We start from the raw sequence: 24,499 nt of genomic DNA, 5'->3' as shown, positions 1-24,499 counted from the left end.
AAAAAAACCTTCCAGAGTTTTGGGCAGTTTATCAGAAACAAACAAAATAATATTTCAGACAAGTTCAGTTTACAGATTCTGGGTTTTATAACCAATTAAATTTCTGTTAGATACAAAACACACTTGTATCACTTAGGATGTTTAAACAAGAGATGTGTATTTTATGCTAGGTTCATTTTTTAAAATGTGTCTGCCACCTCAAGGAGAATTTTGAGCCCTCACTTTTTCCAGGGGCCTTGGTTCCTCGCAGCCTGGTGTCTTTCCCTGACATGGAGCAGAAGTGTAGTGGCTTTGTTCCCTTGCTCAGCTGTTCACAATTCACTGTCCCCTCATTATCACACACTGACCTGGTTTGCTAGCATTTTGGCAATTCATGTGTATCTTATCATCAATAATTTTAATTAGTGGTGTCATCTATGGGTTTTGTCTCCCAGAATCAAGTTGTTCCCGATAGCCGTCATTGTTATTTCCTCTGGCTGCTCAAGTTGGCACAGTTAGGCCAATGGGTAGCATCTTCTAATGCTCACCCTGGAGAACTGAAAACATCCTCACTTTCTGAAAACAACCAATTGTCCGAGACCATCCCAATTTCCCTTTGCTGAAAGTCACATGTCCACTATTATATAAGATCCCTCATTGTCTTTTAAGCAGAAGTTTCTGAGTTTCATTGTCCTAGCTTGGCGCTGTGTCAGCCACAGACTAACTCAGACTTTGATGAGTTCCCTTAACCCTCTTAGCCTCAGTCTCCTCATCTCTAGAATAGGATAATCTGGATAATCTACCAGCCTCCCCCAGTTGTTATGAGGATTAAACGAGACAGAGCATGGAGAGCCTTCAGGTCAGTCTTTGGTGTGCTGTGAGCTCTCAGAAAACATTTGCTGTCATCATCCTTGTTAGCAGAGGCTTGGGCTGAGCATGCCTCCCAGCCCTGGGTCTCTCTGCAGTGAGAATGTGTCATTTCATCTCCTGAGGGCTCAGCATCCTCACCTGTATAAAATGTATTTGGAAAAGATTCTCTTTTAGTCCTCCTCAGGCTGTTAAAAAATGATTAAAGAAGACAGTTTAGGTGATACAAACTTCAACACTTCTTGAAGTGGGCAGTCTCCATTCAGAGAACTGCAGAATAGGGCAGAAGGCAGGAAGCTTTGATAGGGTAAAGAACAACTAAGAGAAAAATAGATAATATCTGATTGGCTGGGGCCACATTGCCAAGGGTGAGAAGGAAGAAGGAAGGAAGTATAGACCCAGAGTTGGCTTGGCACTGGGGGCCTGGCTGACTGGATAGACTGTGTTTCTGGTCAGGCAGAACATTTACAGGCACAGGAAGTTATCTAAGTTTCAGTGGTGACCTGGCATTCCAGGCAGGAGCGGCTCCATCTTGGGCTTAGAAAGTTATTTCAACAAATCCCCAAACAATCTGGGATACAGGGAGGGGCAGGGACCACACCTCTTTCTCTGCCTGCCGTCGGCTCATGTGGGCTTCCCTCCACAGAGAACCTGGCTGACAAGGCTGACAGGGACGAGTATGAGCTGCTCTGCAGGGACAACACCCGGGGGCCTGTGGACGAGTACAAGAGGTGCCACCTGGCCCGGGTCCCTTCCCACGCTGTCGTGGCACGAAGCATGGGCGGCAAGGAGGACTTGATCTGGGAGCTTCTCAACCTGGCCCAGGTAGCCCCACCCACCATCCTCCCCTCCTGCGTAGGGGTCTCTGCTTAGATTTGGGGCGCTCTCGTTGACTCCCTTCTAGCCACTGTGGAAGTCGTGGGTGTCCAGCACAGCGGGAACCATGCCACATGTCCTCCGCTTCACTGATAAGCCCTCGGTCTGGATACGTGATGGGCAGCAGTGGCCATAAAACTCCCTCCCTTGGCATCATCAACGCCATGGGCCAAAGACTGCACAGAAGCCCCTTGTTGCCCCAATTTATTCTTCTCAGTTGTAAAGAGGTCCTCAGGCTACAATGCAGGTGCCGTTCCTCCATGAGGTGCTCCCCTCTTATCCCATTGGTGGGGACCCCTCAGCGGCAGGTTCCCGGCTGTGAGCATTCTGTGTCCTGCGCTGGCGGCCCTCTCTCCCAGCCCGCCCTCATCCGGTCACCTGTCCCATCTCTGTCAGCACCCTCTGCTCAGCACTGGGTGGTCAGAGATGAACTAGACACAGACCTGCCCTTGGGTCACTCACAGACGACTGTGGAAGATATGGTGAGCACATTATACACACAGCTAATCACCAGAGGACACAACCTTGGGGACATGGATTATGCACTTTGAAGGGACTGACTTGCAGGGCGTACCTGGAAAGGTTCCTGGGCCCCGGGGTAAGCTGTGGGCACCCCAAGGAAATGTGGGGTTTGCCAGAGAAGGCAACATGCAGAGCCACTGCAAAAGCAAAAAGCAGACAGACGTCGCAAAGAGTGTGTGGGTAGGTGTTACTGTCAGCTACCATCAGGAATGGCTTTGGGCCAGTCAGTGGGAATTATACGCAAAGGGCCCTTCGCTTTTTGGGGGGGGCCAGAAAGAGGAAGGGACTGCTTGAAGGCCTTCAGTGGCAGGCTTGGGGTGGCAGATGCGCACAGGACTTCTGATCTCCAGGCTTGATGGTCCTGGATCAGCACCCGCTCCAGGATGAAGCCCACCGGAGCCACTTGGGGCAATCAGATGGCCAGCAACAAGGCCACCATCACTGGCTGCCCCATGGGAATGCAGCATAGGAGAGGGGCAGCTGCCTGGCCCATGGTGACCATTACTCTTTATGCAGACCTGGGGGCAGCCCCTGGCAGTCTCTCTGAGGCCCACAAAGCAGACAAGCTGGGATTTGCTGGAGAAGATTTGAGAACCCCATGAGCCACAGGGACTTTGGAGGGCCTTGGCATGGTCTTTACTCTCAGGCACTCATATTTCTCTCGCTCTCTGCTCTCCTTGTCTGGTTTGGGGTTTGTTTTTCCTTTACTTCCTTATGCTAGCCTCCTTTCTTCACTGTTTCTTTTATCCTTTGAACAGGAAAATTTTGGAAAAGACAAGTCAGCAGAATTCCAGCTCTTCGGCTCTCCTCATGGAAAGGACCTGCTGTTTACGGACGCCGCCCTTGGGTTTTTAAGAGTCCCACCTAAGATGGACGCCAAGCTATACCTGGGATATGAGCATTTTTCTGCCATCCAGCATCTAATGAGTGGTGTGTAAGGTCCTGCGGGGGGACCTGGAGAGCTTGGACATGGGGCAGGGTGTGGCCATGGAGGTTTTCCTGGTGCCCACAAGCCTCACCTCACCCAACCTTCACTGGGCTGCAGGGCCCAAGGGAACTACCACCTGCATTGGGTTCATGCAAGGATTTTCTGCTGATCTGGGGAAAAGGCCTGAATTAGGGGGTCACAAAAGGCTTTGAAAGACCTTCAGATTACAGGCAACTTGAAGTAATGATGGTCCTGGCTCCCTTGTGTGAACCAGGGTTGCCCCACCCTGCAGTAGGTCTGTTTGACAGGGAAAATAGCCCATCCTAAACTGCAGTGGGAACACAGCCTCTGCCACCACCGGCAGCACAGCTAGAATTTCAGAGGGTTTTAATCCAGTGCCTGCTTTCCCTTGGATCCCCATGGTTTATTTCTTCCTTCCTTCTTTCCTTTTGTTTTTCCCCCTTCATTTAGTTAACCAGTAGTTATGGAGCATGTACCAAAGCCACTGAGATTGATGTGGGCGTCAGAGCAAGCAGGCCCACCCAGAACAAATGACACTGGCTTCCAACTAGGGGATGCTCCCTCGGTGGGAGAACCCCATCCTGGAAGAGAAAACCCCAGAAGGCCCTGAGCCAGGCTGGTGCTCAGAGAGGCCTCCCCTGGGGTGGTGACGTCTGAGTAGGGGAGGTCAGGAGGGTGCTGGCTCTGCCTTCACTGCTCTTTCTGGGAACCGAGTTCACCATTTCTCCTGGGAGGTGATAGGCAGCAATGAGCGGTGACATGGGCATGAGACACTGCTGCCAACTCTGCTGTTGGGCAGCCGCTCGTAAGACAGTGGCGCTAACCGCCCCCCTCCCCTCCCCCATCTGGGGGCTTCCTTTGGATCCCTGGCTCTTCTCCACCAGACCTAGGGACAGAAGACCCCCAGAGGGTGATGTGGTGCGCAGTGGGCCAGCACGAGAAGGCCAAGTGTGACGAGTGGAGTGCCCTGAGCGGTGGCATCTTGAAGTGCACCGCGGAGGAGACCACGGAGGGCTGCATCGCCGCCGTCGCAGTAAGGAGGGCCCCGTTCCTGCAGTTGGGCTCTGACACTCAGACACGCAGCGCTTCTGCAGTCTGGCGGTGAAGCCCCCTTCCCAGATGTCTTCCCATCAGCTGTGAGGCTGAGACGCACCTGTTACGTGCTGCCTTCCCCCACCCCCAGCTCTCGAAAGCCACACCCTGCTGCTCCCACAGGCCCCTCGCGCTCCGGGGCCGGCGGAAACACAGAGCAGCCCAGGACCCAGACTGCTTAGGAGCTCAGCTCTGGAGCCCAGGGAGCTCTGAGGGGTCCTGCCTAGGAAGCTGGGTGACACCCCAGGGTGTGGTCAGGACCCCTGTGGATTGGGAAAGCAAATCAACCTTTTCAGTTCTCTGGACAGGTTCAGGTTTTTTTCTGGGGATAAAATTATTACATGCTGGAAGAGAATTGAAAAATAAATGATATCATTTACAACTTCATAACTTAGAAATCAGCACCACATAATTTCTGAGTTATGATGTTGTGTTGGTATCAACTGTCCATTTTCTCTATGACCAGACAATATTTTTGAGATTAGAAAAAAATTTATAAATAAAAGATTGAAAAAATGACAAGCGTAGGAGACTACAATTTTTCTTAAGAAAGAAGATCTAATTTTGGTAAACGTCCCTGGGACCAATGTCTAAGATTAAAGTCTTGCTATTTATACAGTCTCCTAAATTTGTCAATTATAAGAATTAAATGAATTTAAACACTTATAACATTGCCTGGCATATAATAAGCAGTCTATAAATGTTAACAGTTGTTATTACGATTTCAATTCTTGAGCACAATTGGTGCACTTTTTAGGTAATGAAGTATTCATTTAAAATGTTCTTAATGGCTGCATAATAGTCCACCAAATATTTATTCAACCAATTTCTAAATGTCTATATCTGAATGATTTCCAAATCCTTTGCTGTTATAAACAATATAGGATTGAACATTTTTGTTCTATACCCATCAATATTTCTAAGTATATCTTTAATATTAATGACAGTGAATATGTCTGGAGTTACTTACTATGTGCCATGCATATGTATGAGCTCTTAACTTGTATTAACTCATTTATTCCTCATGATGAGCCTATGAGGTAGATTTTTCACCCATTTTGTGGATGAAAAAAACGTACCTAGAATAGTATTTAGGGATGTGTCCTTTGGATTAGTCAGATCCTGGAGGCTGACACATTCCATAGTGGTTATGAGCAGAAGCTAAGGAATTAAACTACCTAAGTCTTAGTGACCATCTATTGGATAAATTACTTAGCTTCTCTCTGCTTCAGTTAACTAAGGTATAAAAGGGGGAGAATTATAGTACCTACCTTACTGGGTTCTGTGAGGGAGTACATGAGGAAATCATTGTAAAGTGTTTAGAAAAGGGCCTGGCACATAGTAGGGGCTTGATAAGCTTTTGCTTCTGTAGTTACTACTGTTTTAAGATAGATTTCTAGAAGAGCAATTAACAGGAGAAGAGCAAAGAGTGCCTGTGCCTGTGTGTTTGTTTCTTGATGACCTTATCTATGAATATAAGTATGCATTTTTTTGTCTCTGTTGTTGGAAAAGTTCATTGATTAAAATCATAAGTTAATTATTAATGAATTATTAATTAGAGTACTAATGGGGTTATAAGAACAGAATTGAACTATGCCATACGGAAGAAAACGTGTTCCATAGAAACAGATTAGACACATACTCTGAGTCTGATTGTCGAGTGAGTGACAATGGTCACAAAGAAAGTGTAGTGATGGCATGTCCAGTACTCAGAACGGGGTCTCATGCGAGGGCACAGAGATGACCAGGGAGCATGACCTGGGTTGGGTGCTTGCTTCTGGGTTAACAGGCTAAAGGCATGTCCAGTTTTCTAAACCCTGTGTTTATGTGGCAGAAGCTCTGGGTCATACACCATTTGGTTTATCACAAGGACGTGTGACATTAAGCCAATGAGATGGAAACCTCTGAGGATGAGACAGGATAACAGCCTCACTGTTGTGCTATTGGTTTATTTCTTAACTTCAGAAAGGAGAGGCTGATGCCATGAGCTTGGATGGAGGCTTCATCTACACAGCGGGCAAATGTGGTCTGGTGCCTGTCCTGGCAGAGAACTACTGTAAGTGGAGGGGAGGGTCTCTGTGTTTTCTTCCTTCTGGGCTATGGACACAGAAAGGTGAGGAAATAATTTAGTTCGATGTGGAGATAACAGTAGATGTTATCTGGAGTGTAGGGAGCTAGTAGATAACATCTATCTTCCCCAGAGTCAGAACCAGTTAAGATATAGATGCGGAACTTAGGCTGAAAGAAATCAAAATAAAACCTTTATTACTGAAAGAGTGATATTGGAGGGCATGGCATAGAGCTAGCCATGGGGCTTGTCAAATTGTCCTTGAGTTAGAGTCACCCACCAATTCAGGAGGACAGGTCTGCTGGCAGACCGCATGCTGAGGGCAGAGGGAAAACACATTCTGTCATAGATGAGATCGAAACCACCCTCTCCCCATTCTCTTCAACAAAGAAAGAGCCACAGGTGCCTAGATCCTTTTGCCAAATTTACTAATCCAAAATTAGCTCACCCAAGATGCACTGGGACATTGATGGATGGGGCCACAAGGTCATGGTCTTTGTGGGGATCCCTCCACCTGGAAAAATACAGCCAGGGGAAAAGAGGATTTCACCACTATTTGTTAAATGCCTCATCTGCTATGCAGTGAGTGAGAAACCATACGTTATCCTTCAAAACAAAACAAAACAACTCTATGAAGTAAATAGTGGTATCTCCATTTTACTAAGGCTTGGAGGAGTTGAATGATGTGTCCAAGGTAGAATAAAGACTGCAACCAGGTCTTTCTGAACCATGGGCTGGATCCTTCCCCTCCAACACAGCATGACTACAAGGATTGTCTACACAGCCCAGAGCTCGGAAGGGAAGAATGTCCGTATGCCTAGAATCACACAGCAAATCGAAAGGATCTCTGTCAAGGTCTTCAGTGGCTTCTGTTCCCCACCCCACCCCCTTCAATGAGCATCTCATTTTCTTTCTCTGTAATTCCCTGAATGTTGGGCATGTTCTGGGAGGGAACTAATGTTCCAGTGGCAAAGGTCAGGAGAGAGGAGGTGAAATAGGACTGCAAGATCTCGCCTTGTTGATGGCCAATGATAAACTGCTTAGCAGCGTTTCTCATTTTATTCTTGACTACTGAGACTGAGAAAGTCAGGACTTGAGTAATGTGAGAATTTAATGACCTGTACCTCAATTCTTTTTCTTTTTAGTGTCTCAAGATGGCAAAGAGCAGCTTGGGTCTAAGTGTGTGAACACACCTGTGGAAGGTGAGTCAGAATCGGTAACACTGGGGCTCAAAGGTAAAGGCCTGGGCTTCCCTGGTGGCGCAGTGGTTGAGAGTCCTCCTGCCGATGCAGGGGACACGGTTCATGCCCGGTCCGGGAAGATCCCACATGCCGCGGAGCGGCTGGGCCCGTGAGCTATGGCCGCTGAGCCTGCGCGTCCGGAGCCTGTGTTCCGCAGCGGGAGAGGCCGCAACAGTGAGAGGCCCGCGTACCACACACACACAAAAAAAGATAAAGTCCTGTTGTCAGGGAGGGGGTGAGGAAAGCCTTACAAATAAACCAAAGTTAGTAGAGTTGTTTGAAAAAAAAGAGAGAGAGAGAGAGAGATGACACTGCCGCAGTCCATCGTGAAGGAGCAGGTCTGTCGTGGGGCATGTCACAGTGGACAGAGGGCTCCTGCTTGGACTGCTTCTGCTCACTCTGCTCGGCAGTCCTCTAGAACATGCACATCGCTGGCTGCATCACGTAGATGGGCAAGTGAGGCTCAGGGATGGTGTGACTTGCCCGGGGCCACACAGCCAGGAAGTGGCTGCACCTAGGTTTGGGCAGAGGCGCCGTGACTGGAGACCCCTGCCCTTCCTGACCCACCGCAGTGCTCCCTGTCACATACTGCCACCCATGTCTGCACCGGGGCAGGAGCCCGTTCCTGACATTTCTGGGGCCCAGTGGATGCCTCAGAGGGGGAGGAGGAGGGGAGTCATAGATGCTGCTACTGAAGAGGAGGAGGATGAAGATGAAATCAGCCCTTTAGCTTTTAGTGGCTGGCTTTGAATAGCTGGGGAGTGACCTCCTCTTCAGAATAGGAGACCAGGTGACGAGTTTTCCCATCCATGTCTCCACATGGGCAGAGAGGTTCTGTGTCTGTCCCTGAGGTACCTAGTGTTGGGCATTGGCTAGAGCAGTGGTTCTCTAGGTAGTGTGGTGTCTGGACCAGCGGCATCAGCGTCGCTTGAGAACTTGTTAGATGTGAGCGTTCTTGAGTCTGACTGCAGGTCTGCTGGGGTCCAGGATGGGGCCGCTGCTCTGTGTTTTAACAAGCCCTTGGGATGATTCTGATGCATATTAAGCTTTGGAAACCATCGTGATGGAGGATCTTGAGATGAAAACAAGTGCTCACCTGGGTTTGGAATTTCTTATGAGACAGGAGAGCTGCAGGAGGTGGGCGGGCACACAAGCTTGGGGTCTTGAGGCCCTGCACCGCCCGCCTCCACAAAGGCCTCAGGGGGGCAAAGCCACTCACCCTGCGGCAGCTGCCCTTTGTTTGCAGCAGGACCCCAGCCCTGGGGTCAACTGTCCCTCTTCCCTCTGCTTTCACGGCTTTCTGTCTTCTCTGAATTGGATCTGTATCTTCAACTCTAAGGGCTGGCATTTCGTTGTTCTGATTATAAAATACGTAAAGTCAGAAAGAATTCTAATTGATTCACAAGTGATTGAAATTTCCAGGAACTGCAGTGATATACAAATGTAGGTCAATGAGGATGCTTAGAAGACGGTTCAGGGTAATGGAGAAAGTTAGATTGGAGTAGAGATGGAGAGGGGTTAATCCCAAAGCCACACACACACACACACACCAGATGACAATAAATAATACCATTTGTGCAGAAATTGTTACAGCTCAAGAAAGGCACTGTAACAGTATTTGGCCGCCGGAATGGCATAATAGAACCCAGTCGGATAGGCAAGAGCTTGCGGTGGCCTCAGGAGAATCTGCTTCACCAAGAAAGGGGCTCTGGTACTGCTTCTGCATTAGCAATATGGCTGGAAACCTATCCATGTAACCTCCCCTTCCCATTCCTAACGTACAGTGTGCTCATATTAGCATTACTGTTACCATTTCACTGAGGAGAAATTTAGGATCCTAGATGCTAAGCGACTTGTCTGAGATCATTTAGTAACTGGTGGGCAGGTCTTCCACTGCCATGTTGATTCCCAAATTTTCCAGGCATGAATATATAGATACCTCATCCACAACAGCAAGACAGGGTGTGTGTGTTGGGGGTGGTGGGAGTGGTGGTGGGGAACCACATTACCCATGATTCCAGTCTCTAAATTCAGCCTTGCAGTTTAGGCCTTACTCAACAAGCAGGATTCTGTTACACTCTACTGCAATAGGAATACATCAAGTATCAATGGTGTTCCTATAACAATCAGGAAGAAGACAAGAATGCCCACACCCACCAAAGATATTTGACATTATTTTGTAAGTGAATGCAGAAAGATAAGAAAAATATTTTAAAAATATATTGGGGAAAGGAAGAGATTAAATTGTCATTATTAGAAAATGGTATTATTGTAAACCTAGAAAATCAGAGACCTGACTTTAAAAAAGAAGTCATTAAAGCTCTTTCTTTTGGACTTCTATTCAACAGAAATATTTAAGCAGGTGCACACTCCATACAAAGCTTTATTTAGATAAGTGATTTTTCATGGGGAAAAATGGGTCACAACTTCAATGCCCACCAGTATGGGGATTATAAAACACTGTAGTTCTATACAGTGGACATAACTTAGATTCAACTAATAAATAGAATGAGACAGGCATATCTATTTCTACTGAATCAAAAAGGTATATCATTGAGGAAGAATAAAGCACTGGCAGGATTCTGTTGAAAAAGTATGAAGTGTGTGTGTGTAAATATTTGTGAGTGTATGCCTGGAGACATATCTGGAGAGCAGTAGAGTCGCTCTGTTTGGCTGAGTACCTAACAATGATGGTTACTGGGAGGATCTGCTAGAGCAAGGTGAGGGCTTCAAGCTGTTCCCCCTCCCCTGGGAGACTGGCAGGCAGCAACTCTGCAGTACATTTTGGGAGGGCCCTGGAGGTATTGAAATTGCATCCTGGTATCTCTGTTGCAAGGTTATTACGTCGTGGCAGCGGTCAAGAAGTCAGATGCTGACCTCACCTGGGATTCTCTGCGAGGCAAGAAGTCCTGCCACACTGCAGTTGGCACTTCTGCAGGCTGGAACATCCCCATGGGTTTCATATACAACCAAACTGGGTCCTGTAAATTTGGTAAGTGTGCTCTGAGCGGTGGTGCAGCAGCCCCTTCCTTGGGCCTGTGCCTGTGTAGGGGAGAAATTCAGTTCAATGAATGGCATAAGTGGATGGTGTGGACAAGGTCTGGACAGCCATGTGAGTGAGCTTCACATCTCCTTAGCAGGACTCCCCTTTCTCCTCTCCCATTGCTTCTGAGGGGAGTGGTTCGGCCCAAAGGGCAGATCTCAGGGAAATACGCTACTCTTTATGTCTTTCAAATCTGGCTCAGGGAAGAGACCTGGGTTGCAAAGCAAGAGTGGGTCATAGGGGGGCTTCCCTGGTGGCGCAGTGGTTAAGAGTCCGCCTGCCGAAGCAGGGGACACGGGTTCGTGCCCCAGTCTGGGAAGATCCCACGTGCCGTGAAGCGGCTGGGCCCGTGAGCCATGGCCGCTGAGCCTGAGCGTCCGGAGCCTGTGCTCTGCAACTGGAGAGGCCACAACAGTCAGAGGCCAGCGTACCACAAAAAAAAAAAGAGTGGAATGTAGGGGTGCACATGTGATATGTGTGTGTGTTTGTGTGTATGTGTTGTCTTTCCACATAAACTGAATAGGCTGCTTTCTTAATTGAAAACCTTACACCAGTAAGTTTTGAGTGCTTTAGCTTTCACTTTCACCCTCACCTCTCTTAAATTTCCATATTAGTCGTTTCAACAATGCTCTTGCCAATACCTAAAAGGCTCCTGCTCCCCGGAATTCCCCAGCCATCTGACAAATCCGAGCCCTGCAGGAACCCTGTCACCTGCTCTCTTGGCCCTCTGCACCTGATCAGCTGAACACAGCTGGAGAATGTCGCAGGGCAGAGCAGTTCATTCCATGGAGATGCTCCAGCTGCTGACCCCAGCGCCCCCTGCCCTACCCTGGTGCTCACGAGTACCCCCGCTGTTCCTCTGCTCCACACCCACACTTCCCAATAATTATCCTAATGTCCTAGCTGTCCGTACACTTCCATCCCACGCTTACCTACCTATCACCCTTTCTGAGCACATGATCTCATCTGCACCTGCAAGAGATACTTCAAACCCTCAGGAAGGTTCCCATCAACACCCCACCGCCAAAGCTGGGGGCTCCTGCTGGCTGCACTTGCTCAGCCTCCCTCTACAACGCAGCCCGTCCTCCTACCTGCACTTGGCTGTGGGCCCTGCCTCGCCCCTCCCCAGAGCTGCACCCTCAGTGACTACCTCTTCCTCTGGTATGCCCAACAATTTCTTTCAGCATGTGAACGTACCCAGTGTCTTCCACCTTTAAAAACCCTCCCTCTCCCCACATTCCCCTCCAGCTCCTGCCTTCTCTTTCTCCCCTTTATGGCCAAACCTCATAAAATCATGGTCTCAGCCACTCACCCCACTCATGGCTGCACTCACTGCCCTCTGGCTCCTCCACCTGGTTCCACAGGGAGAACTCTGGTCAAGGGTACCGGGACCTCCATGTTGCTCAACTGGAAGGATGGGCTCCAGTCTGTGCTTCCATGACCTTTCCTGCTTCAGATCACCTTAAACCACCATCTCCTGGCTTTTGTGAAAACACACTGGCTTCTTTTTTCTCCTACCCCTACAAAGTCCCTTTCCCACCTGGTTAATAAATGTTTGAGTTGCTTAAAGCAACTTTTTTCCCCACTCTAAACTCAACCCCCAAGCCCTCACATCCATGCCTATAGCCTAGATAACGATCTAAACAAACATTATACGTACAAAGCTAGGCACATAGCAAGCACTAGATAAGTCTGCTGCTGTACGATTATTGTGTCTATATGCTGATAACTGTCAAGTTTTTGTCCCTGGCACAGATCTCTCCTTGCTCTCCAAACCTATGTATATTGAACTGCTTGTTTGACATTATCTAGTCCAGTATTTCAAAAAGTACATTAAACTCGACCTGTACAACATGGAATGCATCATCTCTGCCGATCCTGGCCCTGCTCCAGAGCTGCCTAGCTTGGTGGAGGCCCCCCACTGTCCATCCACTGGCCCCAGCTGGAAATGAGTCTGCCAGCCACCACACACCTGTCCATCACCAGTGATATCAGCTTCTCCTCCTTCCGCGTAGCTCCTCCCTCCCCTTTGTGCTACTTCAAGCTGCCCTCATGTCCCCTGGACCCCTGCAGTAGCCTGCTGCCTACACCCCACATCTGTCCTGGCTCACCCTGCTGCTAGACCCCTGGCCCAACATTGTCTAAAGCCCGTCAGAGGCTCCCCATTTCTCTGCAAATAAAGAACAAAATATACACAAAGGTGTAAAATATCACATGTGGTCTGGACCCTGACCCCTCCCACTCACTGGACCACTGGGTGGTCCAGGACCGATGGCCTCCATTAAGCTCTCTGTGCTGTTTGCTCCCTCCCCCAACTCCTGCCCTAGGCCTTTGCAGATGCTGCTCCCTGTCTGGAAAACTCGTCCCTTTGCCCTTCACTTGGGTAATTCCTATTCATTCTTCATCTGTCCACTTCAGGGCTCTCCCTGACTCCCAGGTTCCTTTATCTGTAGCCGTGGAACTATGTTCTTTTTCCCAGAGCACGGTGGGGAAACACGATGATAGGGAAACATAAATTCACTGGCGTGGTTACTTGAGTCGTGACTGTCAACACAGAAACTTGGGGTCCAGGAGGGCAGGGCTTGTGTGGTTTCCTCACCACAGTGCCCTGGGGCTCAGCACAGGGGTGGGCAGCTGGGCCTCTTGGGCCCCTTCCTGGCCTTTGAGTCATGATGGCAGACTTGTAAAGATGGACAAGGGCAGTAGAGATCGGAAAGCATACAGGACAGGTTCAACCACCTAGGACTTCCAATTTTGTCCACTCTCTTAGGGCTAAACCTGTGTCTACCCGTCCACACCACTGACCTGTGCCGGGACTGCTGTGATCTCAAAGACCCTTGTCCCAGCTTCAGCCAGGCCCCCTTTACTCTGCTTCAGCTGCAACCTTTTTTTTTTTAAATTCCATAAGCTTCTTGTTTCTAATCATATGGTACTAAATACCTGAGTGTGTCTTTATGTCACTCAGGCAATTTTAGGAACAAAGTCTGAGGCTTTCTTGCCAACACAGGCAGGAAGAGCTGACCTCTCGTGTCCTCCTGTGCAGATGAATTCTTCAGTCAAAGCTGTGCCCCTGGGTCTGATCCAGCGTCCAGTCTCTGTGCCCTGTGCAATGGCAGTGGCACGCCAGCCCACACGTGTGCTCCCAACAGCCACGAGGGGTACTACGGCTCGAGTGGGGCTCTCAGGCAAGTAGCATCTGTCCACCACCTTTCGCTTTGGCACCAGCCTGGTGAACTTCCTGCCCTTTCACCTCTCTCATCATCCCACCATCTGGGTGCTGCATTTAGGAGGAGCCAGAATTAGAGAACAGAACTGCAGATTCCCAGGGGCCCTGAGGACTCAAGCCCAGCCTCTTCCTGGAGCACTCTTGGGCAGAGCCAGCGGACTCAGGGCACCTGGGGAGAGGCAAGACTGATGGACACAGGTCACAACCCTGCTTCTACTTTTGATCTGTTCTTCTGTGTGATTGTGGACAAGTCACAGGATCTTTCAGAGACCCAGTTTAAGATCAAAGGAAGGACACCGGCTACATGCTTCTTACACCTGGTTGAAGAGTATATTTAAAAACACATATTCCTGGGCTCCTCCATCCATTCAAGAAATATTTATTGAGCACCTAGTATGTGGCAGGCACTATTCTAAGTAGAGAGGTTAGAGCAACAGCAAGACACACCGTGGGGAGAGTAAGACAATAAATACTTAAAGCACAATCACTTCCTGACTGTGATAAGTGCTGGGGGTGGTGGTGGTGACCAAGGGGGGTGATATGGCAGTGACTCAGGGACAATCTTAGAAAAGGTGGTCAGGGAAGGCCTCAGGATCAAAGGGGCCATGTGAACTGAGGGTTAAATGTTGAGAGGGAATCAGGCCTGAGAAAATATGGAGAAGAGTAATCCAGGAAGAAGGAACAGCAAGGACAAAGGCTGGGGCTGGACAAATGATGCCATATTTGAGGCCAGAGAAGGCGCCAGAGTAGAGCATTGGGAGGGAGGGGATCAGGTGAGGGAGGAGGCTGGAGCTGCAGGCATTGGCTGTCTCGGTGCCTTGAGGGCCTGGCTAAGGAGGTAGAGTTAATTCTCAGTATGAAGGGCACCCTGTGGAGTTAGGGTGGTGTGGAGAACACGTGAGTCTCTAGAAAGGAGCCTTCTACTCATCACACTGCCAGACTGCTTCGTCCCTCCCTCTCCAAAGTTTGGTCACTTTCATAAGCCGTACATAAATTACATATTTTCACAGACCCCACTACAAAAATATATGTTGAACATTAAACCTAGGCTAAAATAGTTGAACTTCTCTTTACACTGGGAAGTACATTGGTATTAGGGTCCATGGTCCCATTTTGGTATGATTACAGTAGAATCACAGAGACCTAGAATTCTGTCCTCAGAGTTCTATCCAGAACCACGGAAGTTCCAAAGTGCAGACGAGCACACGAAAAACAATCTTAGCTCTAGACATCTCATCCTGCCCGCCACCACCTGCCTGCCTTTGCATGCCTTCTAGCTTCCCGGCTCCACCATTCCTACTGACTTGAGGTCCGTTGATCCTGTTCACACCCACCCTCATGTCCTTTTCCCCCTCCAGATGCAGCATACATTCCACAGCCAACCGTGATAATTATTCCCCTGGGTACATCCTCAAATGCCGGTCATCTCTCCTGGCTGAACCTCGACCTGGGTTGGGTGCAACATTCTACTTCGGTGCCAGCGCCTCCAGGCTGACTGGCCTCCCTTTAAAGTAATGCGAACCCAGCTCAGATGAGCCAGAAGTCTCTAGTCCGTTACTACCCCACGCTCCTACAAGACCATTCCATACTCTTTCCTCTCCTCAATCCTCCAACACTTCTTCCTCCATCTGTCACACCTTTGTTTCCTATTTCACCTGAGAAAATTGAAGCAATCAAAAGAGAAACTCCACAACGTCCCACCGCCACATCTGCCGAGTGCTGGCATGTGTGCGCCCCTGGACGCTGCCCTCCCTCCTTTTACTGGGGAGGAGCGGGCCATCTCCTCACCGAGCCCAGCCCTGCATCTGCAGCGATTGTCTCCGGCAGGCAGCCCGCTCAAGGGCGTTGCCCCAGCGCTCCTCCCCCTCTTTTCTCCTGTGTTCTCACATCTTATTCTCTACGGGATCATTTCCATCAGCATACAAACATGCTGCTGTTTTCTCACCTTAAACATAAAGAAATAAGTAAAACCTCTCTTGACCTCACTTTCCTCTGCAGCAGCTTTCCATTTCTCTCCTCTTTACAACAAAATTCCTTGAAGGAGGATATTTTAATGTCCTTGCTCGGTTCACTTTCTCTCCTTTCAATCTCCCAAAAGCCTAGTTTAGGAATCTGTTCACCTCCCCCACCCCAACCAGTGGAGTTGGTTTTATTATTGTATTTAAATTATCTACAGAAAACATTCCTCCTTACTGTTGGCACGTGAGAAGACTACTCCCACCATACCTCCCCACTCCCTGCCTCCCAACCCCCTCCCCTGTATACCACCACCCACCACGCAGCTGAAACTGCACTTTTAAATTGCCAGGGACCTCTGTGTTGTTAAATAAATCCAAAGCCCAGATCACCGACACCACCGATCTCTTCCCCCACTTGCATACATTTTCTTCCCTGGCTTCAGGACCCCACACTTTCTTGGATTCCCTCCTCCCTCTCCTGTTACTGCATCTCGGCCTCTTTGCTGGCTCTACCTCATTGCCCAACCTGTACAAGTTGGTGTGCCCCAGGGCTCCAGCATTGGTCTTCTCTCTTCATGCTCAGACCTTGGTGGTTTTATCTAGTCTCGATCTATCTATATGCTGACAATTCCCAAATTTATGTTCCTGTTCAGACATCTCTTCAAAACTCCAGATGAAACTCCAAACGCATATATCCAACTGCCTCCTGGGCATGTCCACTTGGTTTCTAATCCGCAGGTCAAGTTTAAAAGTCCCAAGCTGACCTTTTGGAATTTACACACTCCCACCCAAACCAGTACCTCCTGAGGCCTTCGCCATCTCAGTTAAAGGTAACTCCGTTTTTCCTTTAGGAAAAAGTCAAAGCCTTGGTGTGTGATAACCGTGTCTACTCTCTCTCTCTCAAACCCCACGTCTGGGTCATCATCAAATCATGTTAGCTCTGCCTGCAAAGGGTAACGAGAATTGTCCTCATCGCCCATCTCCAGTGATACCACCTTGATCTAAACCACCATCATCTCTCCCTGGATTATAACCCCCAACAGATCTCCAAGCATCTGTCCTATCCTCCTCCCCCACTCTCGTTGCTGTGTTGTCTCAACACAGCAACGAGAGTGATTCTGTTTAAAGCATTTCTCTGCTTAAAGCCCCCCAGTAATTTTCCATATTACTCAGAGTAAAAGTCAGGGTCCTTCTTTGACCTGTGTGGTCCCTTTGAGATCTGGGAAGGCTCTGTGTGACCTCATCTCCTACATCTTTCCTCTTGTTGTCTCTGCTTCATCTGTGATCTTGGCGTCACAGCTGTTTCTTGAAGATATCAGGCACACTCCTGCCTCAGGGCCTTTGCACTTGCTCTTACCCCCACCTGCAGTGCTCCTTCTTCTCATAGCATCATGGCTAGTTCCCTCATTTCCTTTAAGATTTCTCAGGGAAGTCTTTCCTGGCCACTCTCTGATTTTACACACATACCCTTGCCAATATTTCATATCCGCCTTTCTTGCTTTATGTTTTCTTTAGCACTTTTTACTCTCTAGAATATTATACATTTTATCTGCTGATCTTGGTTCACATCTTTTTTCTTTAATAAAGTGAATGAGGACTTTGGTTGCAAGCGAAAACACCCATATGAACCATCTTAAGGCAAGGGCATATTTTAACAGGTGCTGTGGGAGCTTTCTCCTTGTAAGGGCTGAGACCTGAGCCTCAGGAGTAGCCAAGATACTTTAAGGCGAGGGTTGCCAGGTAAAATTCAGGTCATCCAGTTAAATTAGAATTCCAGATAAATGACGAATGAATTTTTAGCACTCTGCTTCTCCTCTCTCTCTCTCTCTCTCTCTCTCTCTCTCTCTCTGCACATCTGCCTCATTTCTCTTTCCCCGCAGGGTGGTTTTCTCTGTTTCTCAGTCTACACAGAGGGAATGTCTGTGACCAGCAGCCCCAGCATTGTTACAGGTCTTTAGTTATAAAGAAGCAAACACAGACCATAACGTATTAGTCCCAGGTCCCAGGACATAGGATTGTCAGCCCAGTTCAGGTGAAAGTTTCCCGCTCACATAACTCATGCTGTGAAGTTGCATCGTGAAGTTCCAGCTGCCTCTGCTGTGACCAGATGGATTAAAGCAGATGGGGGGGGGGGGGTTAGTACTCAAAAAAGTAGTAAAGCTAGGTAGACCGAACAAACGCCAAGAATTTAAAAATAAAATTATACAAAGGGAATTTTGTTTTCTTAGGTATAAAAATAATATTATAATACTACTTAATATAGTAATGCTGTGAGCAATACAGGCTGGTTTATGTGAAAAATGACAAATAAATCAGTGGAAGAGAAAAAATTTCCAAGACAGGTACATGGACATACTATATTTAATCTAAAACAAAGATGACATTTCAGATCACTGGGGAAAGGATGAACTTGAGAGATCAAATAAAATGAGTACAGTGAACCTAGCTCCTGGATCTGGTGACCTGGGCGGGAGGAGATTCAATACTGAGTCAGTCCCCTAAGATGACTGGCAAGGGTCAGAGAGTCATGTGCAGGGGTGCTGATGGCAAGTGCGATGATCCTTTCAGGTGTTTGGATGAGTCCTGGAGAGAGGCCCATTGCTAAGGGCAGTGTGGGGTCAAGGCAGGGCTTATTGTTTGTTTTTACAAGAAGTGTGGAAGCTGATGAGAAGAGTGAAGAGGGTTATAGAAGAGAAAGAGGATGACTACAGTGGAAAGTGCCTGAGCGTGGGTGAGGTGCAGACCACCCAGGGAGGAGACTTTTGCTGGAGAGAGACCTTCCCTCCTCCTTTGTCCCTGGAGGGCAGGAGCGTGCTGGAGCCTTGGGCTGCCAGATTTGGCAGAAGGATGCTGAAAGGAAGCCCAAGTGATGATTTCTGTGTTTCCTCTGGGAAGCCAAAGCACATGTCAGAGTGTGAGTGTTGGGTAGGGGTGTGTGGAGAGACAGAGGTTTACAGGAAGTGGGTGAACGTTTTGGAGTCCATGCTCTATAGAGTTGAGGGGGTGCTGTCTCAAGCTCTATAGAGCGGGGGTGAGGGGGCACTGTTTCACACTTGAGCACAAATCAGAATCTCCCAGAGAGCTTGTTAAAACACCGATGGCTGGACCCCACCCCCAGAATTCCTGAGCCAGTAGGTCTGGGGTGGGGCCCGAGAACGTGCATTTCTAACTGGTTCCCACTGGTGCTGATGCTGCCGGTCCAGCCCACACTTGGAGAATCACAGATCTAGAGCAGAGAAGGGACAACAGGAATGCCCAGGTGAAGTCAACGATCGGGAAGCTCTGGTTTACCTCACTGCCGAGGTGCAGACACACCTGAGGCAGACGATCAGGCTCTTTCAGGACTGAGACGATCAGGCCAGGGTGGAGGGCGTGGTGTTGAAGCAAGGAAATAGAGCAAGATGGAGAATTGAACGGAGTAGCTGAGCCTAGCTAATGATAGAGGGACCCGAAGATTAGGAGAGAGAGAGAACTGGATCAATTCCAACTGATTGAATGTCACAAAACTGATTTTTAACGCGCTCAACATTTCTCACAAAGAATGCACCTTAGGGCTTCCCTGGCGGCGCAGTGGTTGAGCGTCCGCCTGCCGATGCAGGGGACACGGGTTCGTGCCCCGGTCTGGGAAGATCCCACATGCCGCAGAGCAGCTGGGCCCGTGAGCCATGGCCGCTGAGCCTGAGCGTCCGGAGCCTGTGCTCTGCAACGGGAGAGGCCACAACAGTGAGAGGCCCGTGTATCACCAAAAAAAAAAAAAAAAAAAAAAAAAAAACACACAGAAACATTTTTCAGGGGATTAAGCATGAAAAATATCTCATGATGCACATTAACTTTTGTTAAGGCTGAGTAGACATATGGATGTGATAGGACTCCTTCAGAATCACATCTTACACTGATTTTAATCTCTGATGTGTGTTTTGATCCAACCAGAGAATTATCCTTGGATATCCCTATTCATAGGAGAACACAAGCAGCTCTTGTGGAGAAACCAATCAGTGTTTAAAACAAGGAACCAAACAATAGGTATCTACAACAGAATCTAAATAAGCAGACTTCTATTTTCCCACGGCATTTCCCCTTGAGTCCCCAGGGACAGCAGGCATCACAGGAGCGTGTGTGGTGTAAGTGGCCCGGGGTAGGGCTGGGAGCTCCCAGTGGTTCCCTCTTGGAGCCTCTCCCTCCCACTGCTGTAAGTCCTCCTTGCTGACCTGACCCTCTCTGTGCAGGTGTCTGGTTGAGAAGGGAGACGTGGCCTTTGTGAAGTATCCCACGGTCCTGCGGAACACTGACGGTAGGCGCCTACGCTGTCCTTTCCTTTCTCGGAAAACTCAGAGTCCTTCCTGGGAAATCATTCCCCAGATGGGCAAGGGGGAAGTTTATTAACCCCATCAGACTCTGGTGACTTTGGTCTAACCTTTTTTATTTAGGGAATGAGAAAATTCTTCATGTCTGGGCAGACTTGACAGGGTTGGTTATCACATTGGTCTTGAACTCAACTGACAAACACACAGCTGCCACAGTCCATATGAGCACATCTGGCTGTCTTGATTTTTAGGCGTTCAGGATACAAGTTTTTGTCAGCTATGTGTATTGCAAATATCTTGTCCCTCTCTGAAAAGGCTTGCCTTTCACTTTCTTGATGATGTCTTTTGATAAACATTCTTCATTTTAGTATGGTTCAATCCATCAATCTTCTCCTTTCTGCCTAGTGCTTTTCAGGTCTGTTGAAGAAATCTTTGCCTTTAAGAGAATCTATGAGTTTATGAATGTTGCTCTTCTGCTTTATTGTAAAGGCTTTATTGGTTTTTTTTGCGCCTCTGTGATTCTCCCAGGCACTGGTGGTCGGTCACACCCCCCATTGAGGGTGCCTTGACCAAAGCTGTCAGCTGTAGCCTGTCCACCTCCTCTCTCTCCCCAGGAAAGAACCCTGAAGCCTGGGCGAAGGATCTGAAGCAGGAGGACTTCCAGCTGCTGTGCCTCGATGGCACCAGGAAGCCTGTGACCGAGGCTCAGAGCTGCCACCTGGCCATAGCCCCAAGTCATGCTGTGGTCTCAAGGAAAGATAAGGCGGATTTTGTCCGCAGAATGCTCTTCAATCAACAGGTGTGGGAATTCAGTCCTCATCCCCGAAACGAATGCTTAGGTTACTTGCAGAGCTGCACAGGCCACATCCCAGTCGCATGCCCTTTCTCCCTAGGCAGTGGGCCCTGACTCTGATGAATGCGGAAGGCTGGCGGCTGCGCTCACTTCTTGCTCTGGGGCTGTCTAGGATATCACAGTGGACTGGAAGAGTCCCAGACGCATGGGTATCTCAAGCGTCTCCCTGAGACTCACTTGACTCTCTAAGCAGAGTCGTGGTACCTCTTGGGCTTGTTCTGTCACAGAAATAAGGGAGTTGGCCCTGTGCCCTTCACAGTAGGCTGGGCTACATGTGGAAAAGGCAGAACGGAGGTTACTCTGTGTGACCTAGGGAGGATCCCAGTGTGTTTCCCGTACCTGGGTAGGCTGAGACTGTTTTGGCTTCGTGAAAGTCGAAGAGCCAACATTCAGACAACTCATGACCTCTACAGGCAGCCAACAAGGGATGACCCTATGAAGTAGTGGCTGTCTGAATCAGATGATCTTAAGGAAACCCAGAGCCTTGTCTGCCTTTTGCCCTAGCACACCCCATTCCTGGAGGAGCCCCAAATGAGTCATACATATCTTAGCACATTCTGCCCACACATCCCAGTTAAAAGGTGATGACCCAGGGACAGGTGGAAATACAGAGGCTCTTGGTCATGGACTTTTGAAGGGATGGGTCCCACACAGAGCAAGCTGTCACCTGGGCTACAAGGAAAGTGGACAAAGGAAGCGGGGAGGGGCAGGAAGCGGGGGAGGGGCAGGGTCAGTGCCTGGGGCAGGTCCAGAGAACAGAAGAGGCAAGGTAGTAAGGGCTCCGGCCACAGGAAGACATGGAAGGATGACCCAGAGAGTTGAAAACATCTGGCAGTGATTGGTTGGGATAGTGATACAGCTGTGAACTTGGAGCTCTTTCTATTTAGCAGTTGCTTTACATACATCATCTCAGTATTTAGCATAATTACCTCCATATACAAATGAGTAAACTGAGGTTCACTGAGCTCCGTCAAGAATTTTCTTAATGTCACTCGACAGGAAAAGCTAGGGCCTGGATTTGAACCCAGAGGCCATGCTTTGTGCCATTTTACTACGGTACCTCCTAAGCTGTCTCTGTGTCCCAGGTCTCCTAGGGCCTGGCGCTGAGCAGTCCAGCAGACTCGGGGCTTCTGAAGCAGAACACACAGCTCCGTGCTGCCCAGTGCTGCTGGTCACTCGCTGTCTGTCTGTCTAACCCAGGAGCTCTTTGGAAGAAACGGGTTTGAATACATGATGTTCCAGCTGTTCAAATCCTCAAGCAAGGATCTGCTCTTCAGCGATGATACAGAATGTTTGACTAACCTTCAGGACAGAACAACTTATCAAAAATACTTAGGGCCAGAGTATCTTCATGCTATTGCTAACATGAGACAGTGCTTACACTCTGGTGAGTAGAATAAACACCAAGGAGCAATAACGTGGCGGTCAAAGTAAACATGTTTGTCTTAAGGACGACAGTGTGCCAAGCCTGGGCCAGTACGAATAGGACACAAAGATTAGGAAGGCTTGCTCCTGGCCCTGCAAGAGGATTCAGGCTTACCAGGGAGGCAGTCAATTAGGCCACAGTATAAGACACTAACCGAAAAGGCCAAATCATTTGAAGGAGCCAGAGAGTGCAACAGAACTGAAGATCATTTGGAAATTGAACTTGTTTACATGTATATTTCCATTTTTTGGCTAATAGAATGAAAATGTCTGTGTGTGGGAGCACTTCAGTGTAGGGAGGAGGTTGGAAATAACACACACATACCACTCATAGTGGACCAATTTTCAAAGATTTTAAATAAAATGTATAATTAATATTAAAATAAACAAGTGTTGTTAGCCTAAGCAGGCCACCTCTACATATATACATATGTAGAAGTGGCACTAAGTAAGTCATTTCTCTCTATTTCTATGTACTATAGACATGGCATAGCTGCCTCAAAAAAAATAAGTTGGAGAAATAAAATTAGAGCTGGAATAATCAAATTATTGGGAGTGTGCCTGAATTTTTGTTAAATTATATCATGTGTTAGAGACGTGGAGAATAGGAGGAGAGGAAAATGTAGATGTTTAAGGATAGCACTGACATCAGTTAGAGGAGAGAGAGAGAGATTTTTTTAAAAAAATCTTCATTACCTACCATTTACTTTTAGAAAATAGGAAGAGCATCATACTTAATAAGCACAGGTAGTACCTGACGGTCTTTCTCTTATGTTACCTCTCACAGAACTTCTGGATGCCTGCACATTCCATGGAAATTAAAAATTGATCCAAGTGGGCAACCGCAGAGATGCTCAGAGCCTGCAAATCCAGTGGGGCCACATTCTCACTTGTCTGCATGGTGGGTCTGTGTTAATATCAGTTAATCTTTATAAGTGTGTCCTGTAACTGATGCAAAAAATAAAATGAATAAAAATTATTGTGTCTTTCAGAAAACTTCATGAAATGTTCTCAGATTTTGGCAGGGGCAGAAAATGGTTTGTTTATACTAGAATTGTGCTTCTGAATTTAGTATGTTTTAAATTATATCTTTTTTTAGATCTCTACCATACTAGCTCAACTTCCGTCCCTATTGTTTGATGGTTTTACCCACGAGTCACTTAAATAACATTTAAGCAATAAATCTGTCTGAAGGGAGTCTGAGTGTGCAAAAAAAGCATTAGTGTGTGCAGTATCAAGGACTGATAAGGAATGAGTTTCTGCATTTTGAAAATATATTTGAGCATTTAAAATCCATAATGTCAAGCGGAATCAAACTCCTGATCAGATTAATTGAAAAATATGAAAATTACCGCAAAAATCTCATCCTACTACCTTTTTGCAGTATATTTCCTAGAAGTGTGATTTACACTCATTTAAGTCAGTTTCTTACCAGAGATTTTGCCTTATCTATTATTACCATGATTCCAGCCTATGGTAGTGCCTCAATAAATGCTGCATGGGAACCCAAGTTATATATTGTGAAGTGTCAGTTTGGTGTATGGACTTCTGCTTCTGCCTGTGAATGAGTAACCAGTACAGGATTTGCTGTCCTTCCATAAACAACTAAAAAACTGGAAAAAATACATGAAACAAATGTTCTCAAACATTGGGCTATAACAGTGCAGGACTATGATCCTTGAAAGAAGGAAAAGAAAAGAGGTGTGCAGAGTGATGACCTTACTTTTTCCTTAGAGGAAATTTCCAGATCATGGCAAAGGGAGCAGGAACCCAAGAGAGCCCATCACACTGAGTTGAGGAAACAGAGATAGGAGTTTGGGGAAGCCAGAGTGACTGGAATTTGTAAACAGAGAGATCTGTACAGGAGTCTCCTTGAAATGTTTGGCAAAATACTAATCTGCTTGTGTATAGAATGAAACTGAAGTCCGTCAGGCTAGGCAAAGAATGACTGTGAGAGGCCCATAAGCTGAACAATGCCCAGGGCTCCCATGGGGCCAGGAGTCAATCACGTTCCTACCAACCAGTGTGAAGAGACCTCACTGAACACCTAAGCTTTTCTCTGAAGGCAGCTGGGGCTGAAATAGCTGTAGACTAAG

The 24,499-nt window shown here is 47.9% G+C and overlaps 1 protein-coding gene across 1 annotated transcript in view; it reads left to right on the top strand.

The window, feature by feature from the left end:
• LOC307186455 (inhibitor of carbonic anhydrase) overlaps window positions 1-23,296 on the top strand; it is a gene marked incomplete at its 5' end in the record, with an annotated part of 40,124 nt that extends 16,828 nt beyond the window's left edge. The window contains 11 exons of the mRNA XM_079921533.1: window positions 1,493-1,671; window positions 3,003-3,174; window positions 4,078-4,226; window positions 6,251-6,341; window positions 7,499-7,555; window positions 10,431-10,586; window positions 13,681-13,822; window positions 20,048-20,112; window positions 20,740-20,924; window positions 22,179-22,365; window positions 23,191-23,296. Of these exons, the coding sequence (XP_079777659.1) occupies window positions 1,493-1,671; window positions 3,003-3,174; window positions 4,078-4,226; window positions 6,251-6,341; window positions 7,499-7,555; window positions 10,431-10,586; window positions 13,681-13,822; window positions 20,048-20,112; window positions 20,740-20,924; window positions 22,179-22,365; window positions 23,191-23,225 (1,418 nt within the window). The 3' untranslated portion in view covers window positions 23,226-23,296. The remainder of the gene's footprint in view (window positions 1-1,492; window positions 1,672-3,002; window positions 3,175-4,077; window positions 4,227-6,250; window positions 6,342-7,498; window positions 7,556-10,430; window positions 10,587-13,680; window positions 13,823-20,047; window positions 20,113-20,739; window positions 20,925-22,178; window positions 22,366-23,190) is intronic.
• Window positions 23,297-24,499: the final 1,203 nt, after the last annotated feature.

The sequence above is a fragment of the Stenella coeruleoalba genome (assembly GCF_951394435.1).
Source record: "Stenella coeruleoalba genome assembly, chromosome: 5".
In the NCBI taxonomy this organism is placed as follows: Eukaryota; Metazoa; Chordata; class Mammalia; order Artiodactyla; family Delphinidae; genus Stenella; species Stenella coeruleoalba.
The sequence above is the reverse complement of the archived record's forward strand: the minus strand, read 5'-3'. Positions and strand labels throughout refer to the sequence as shown.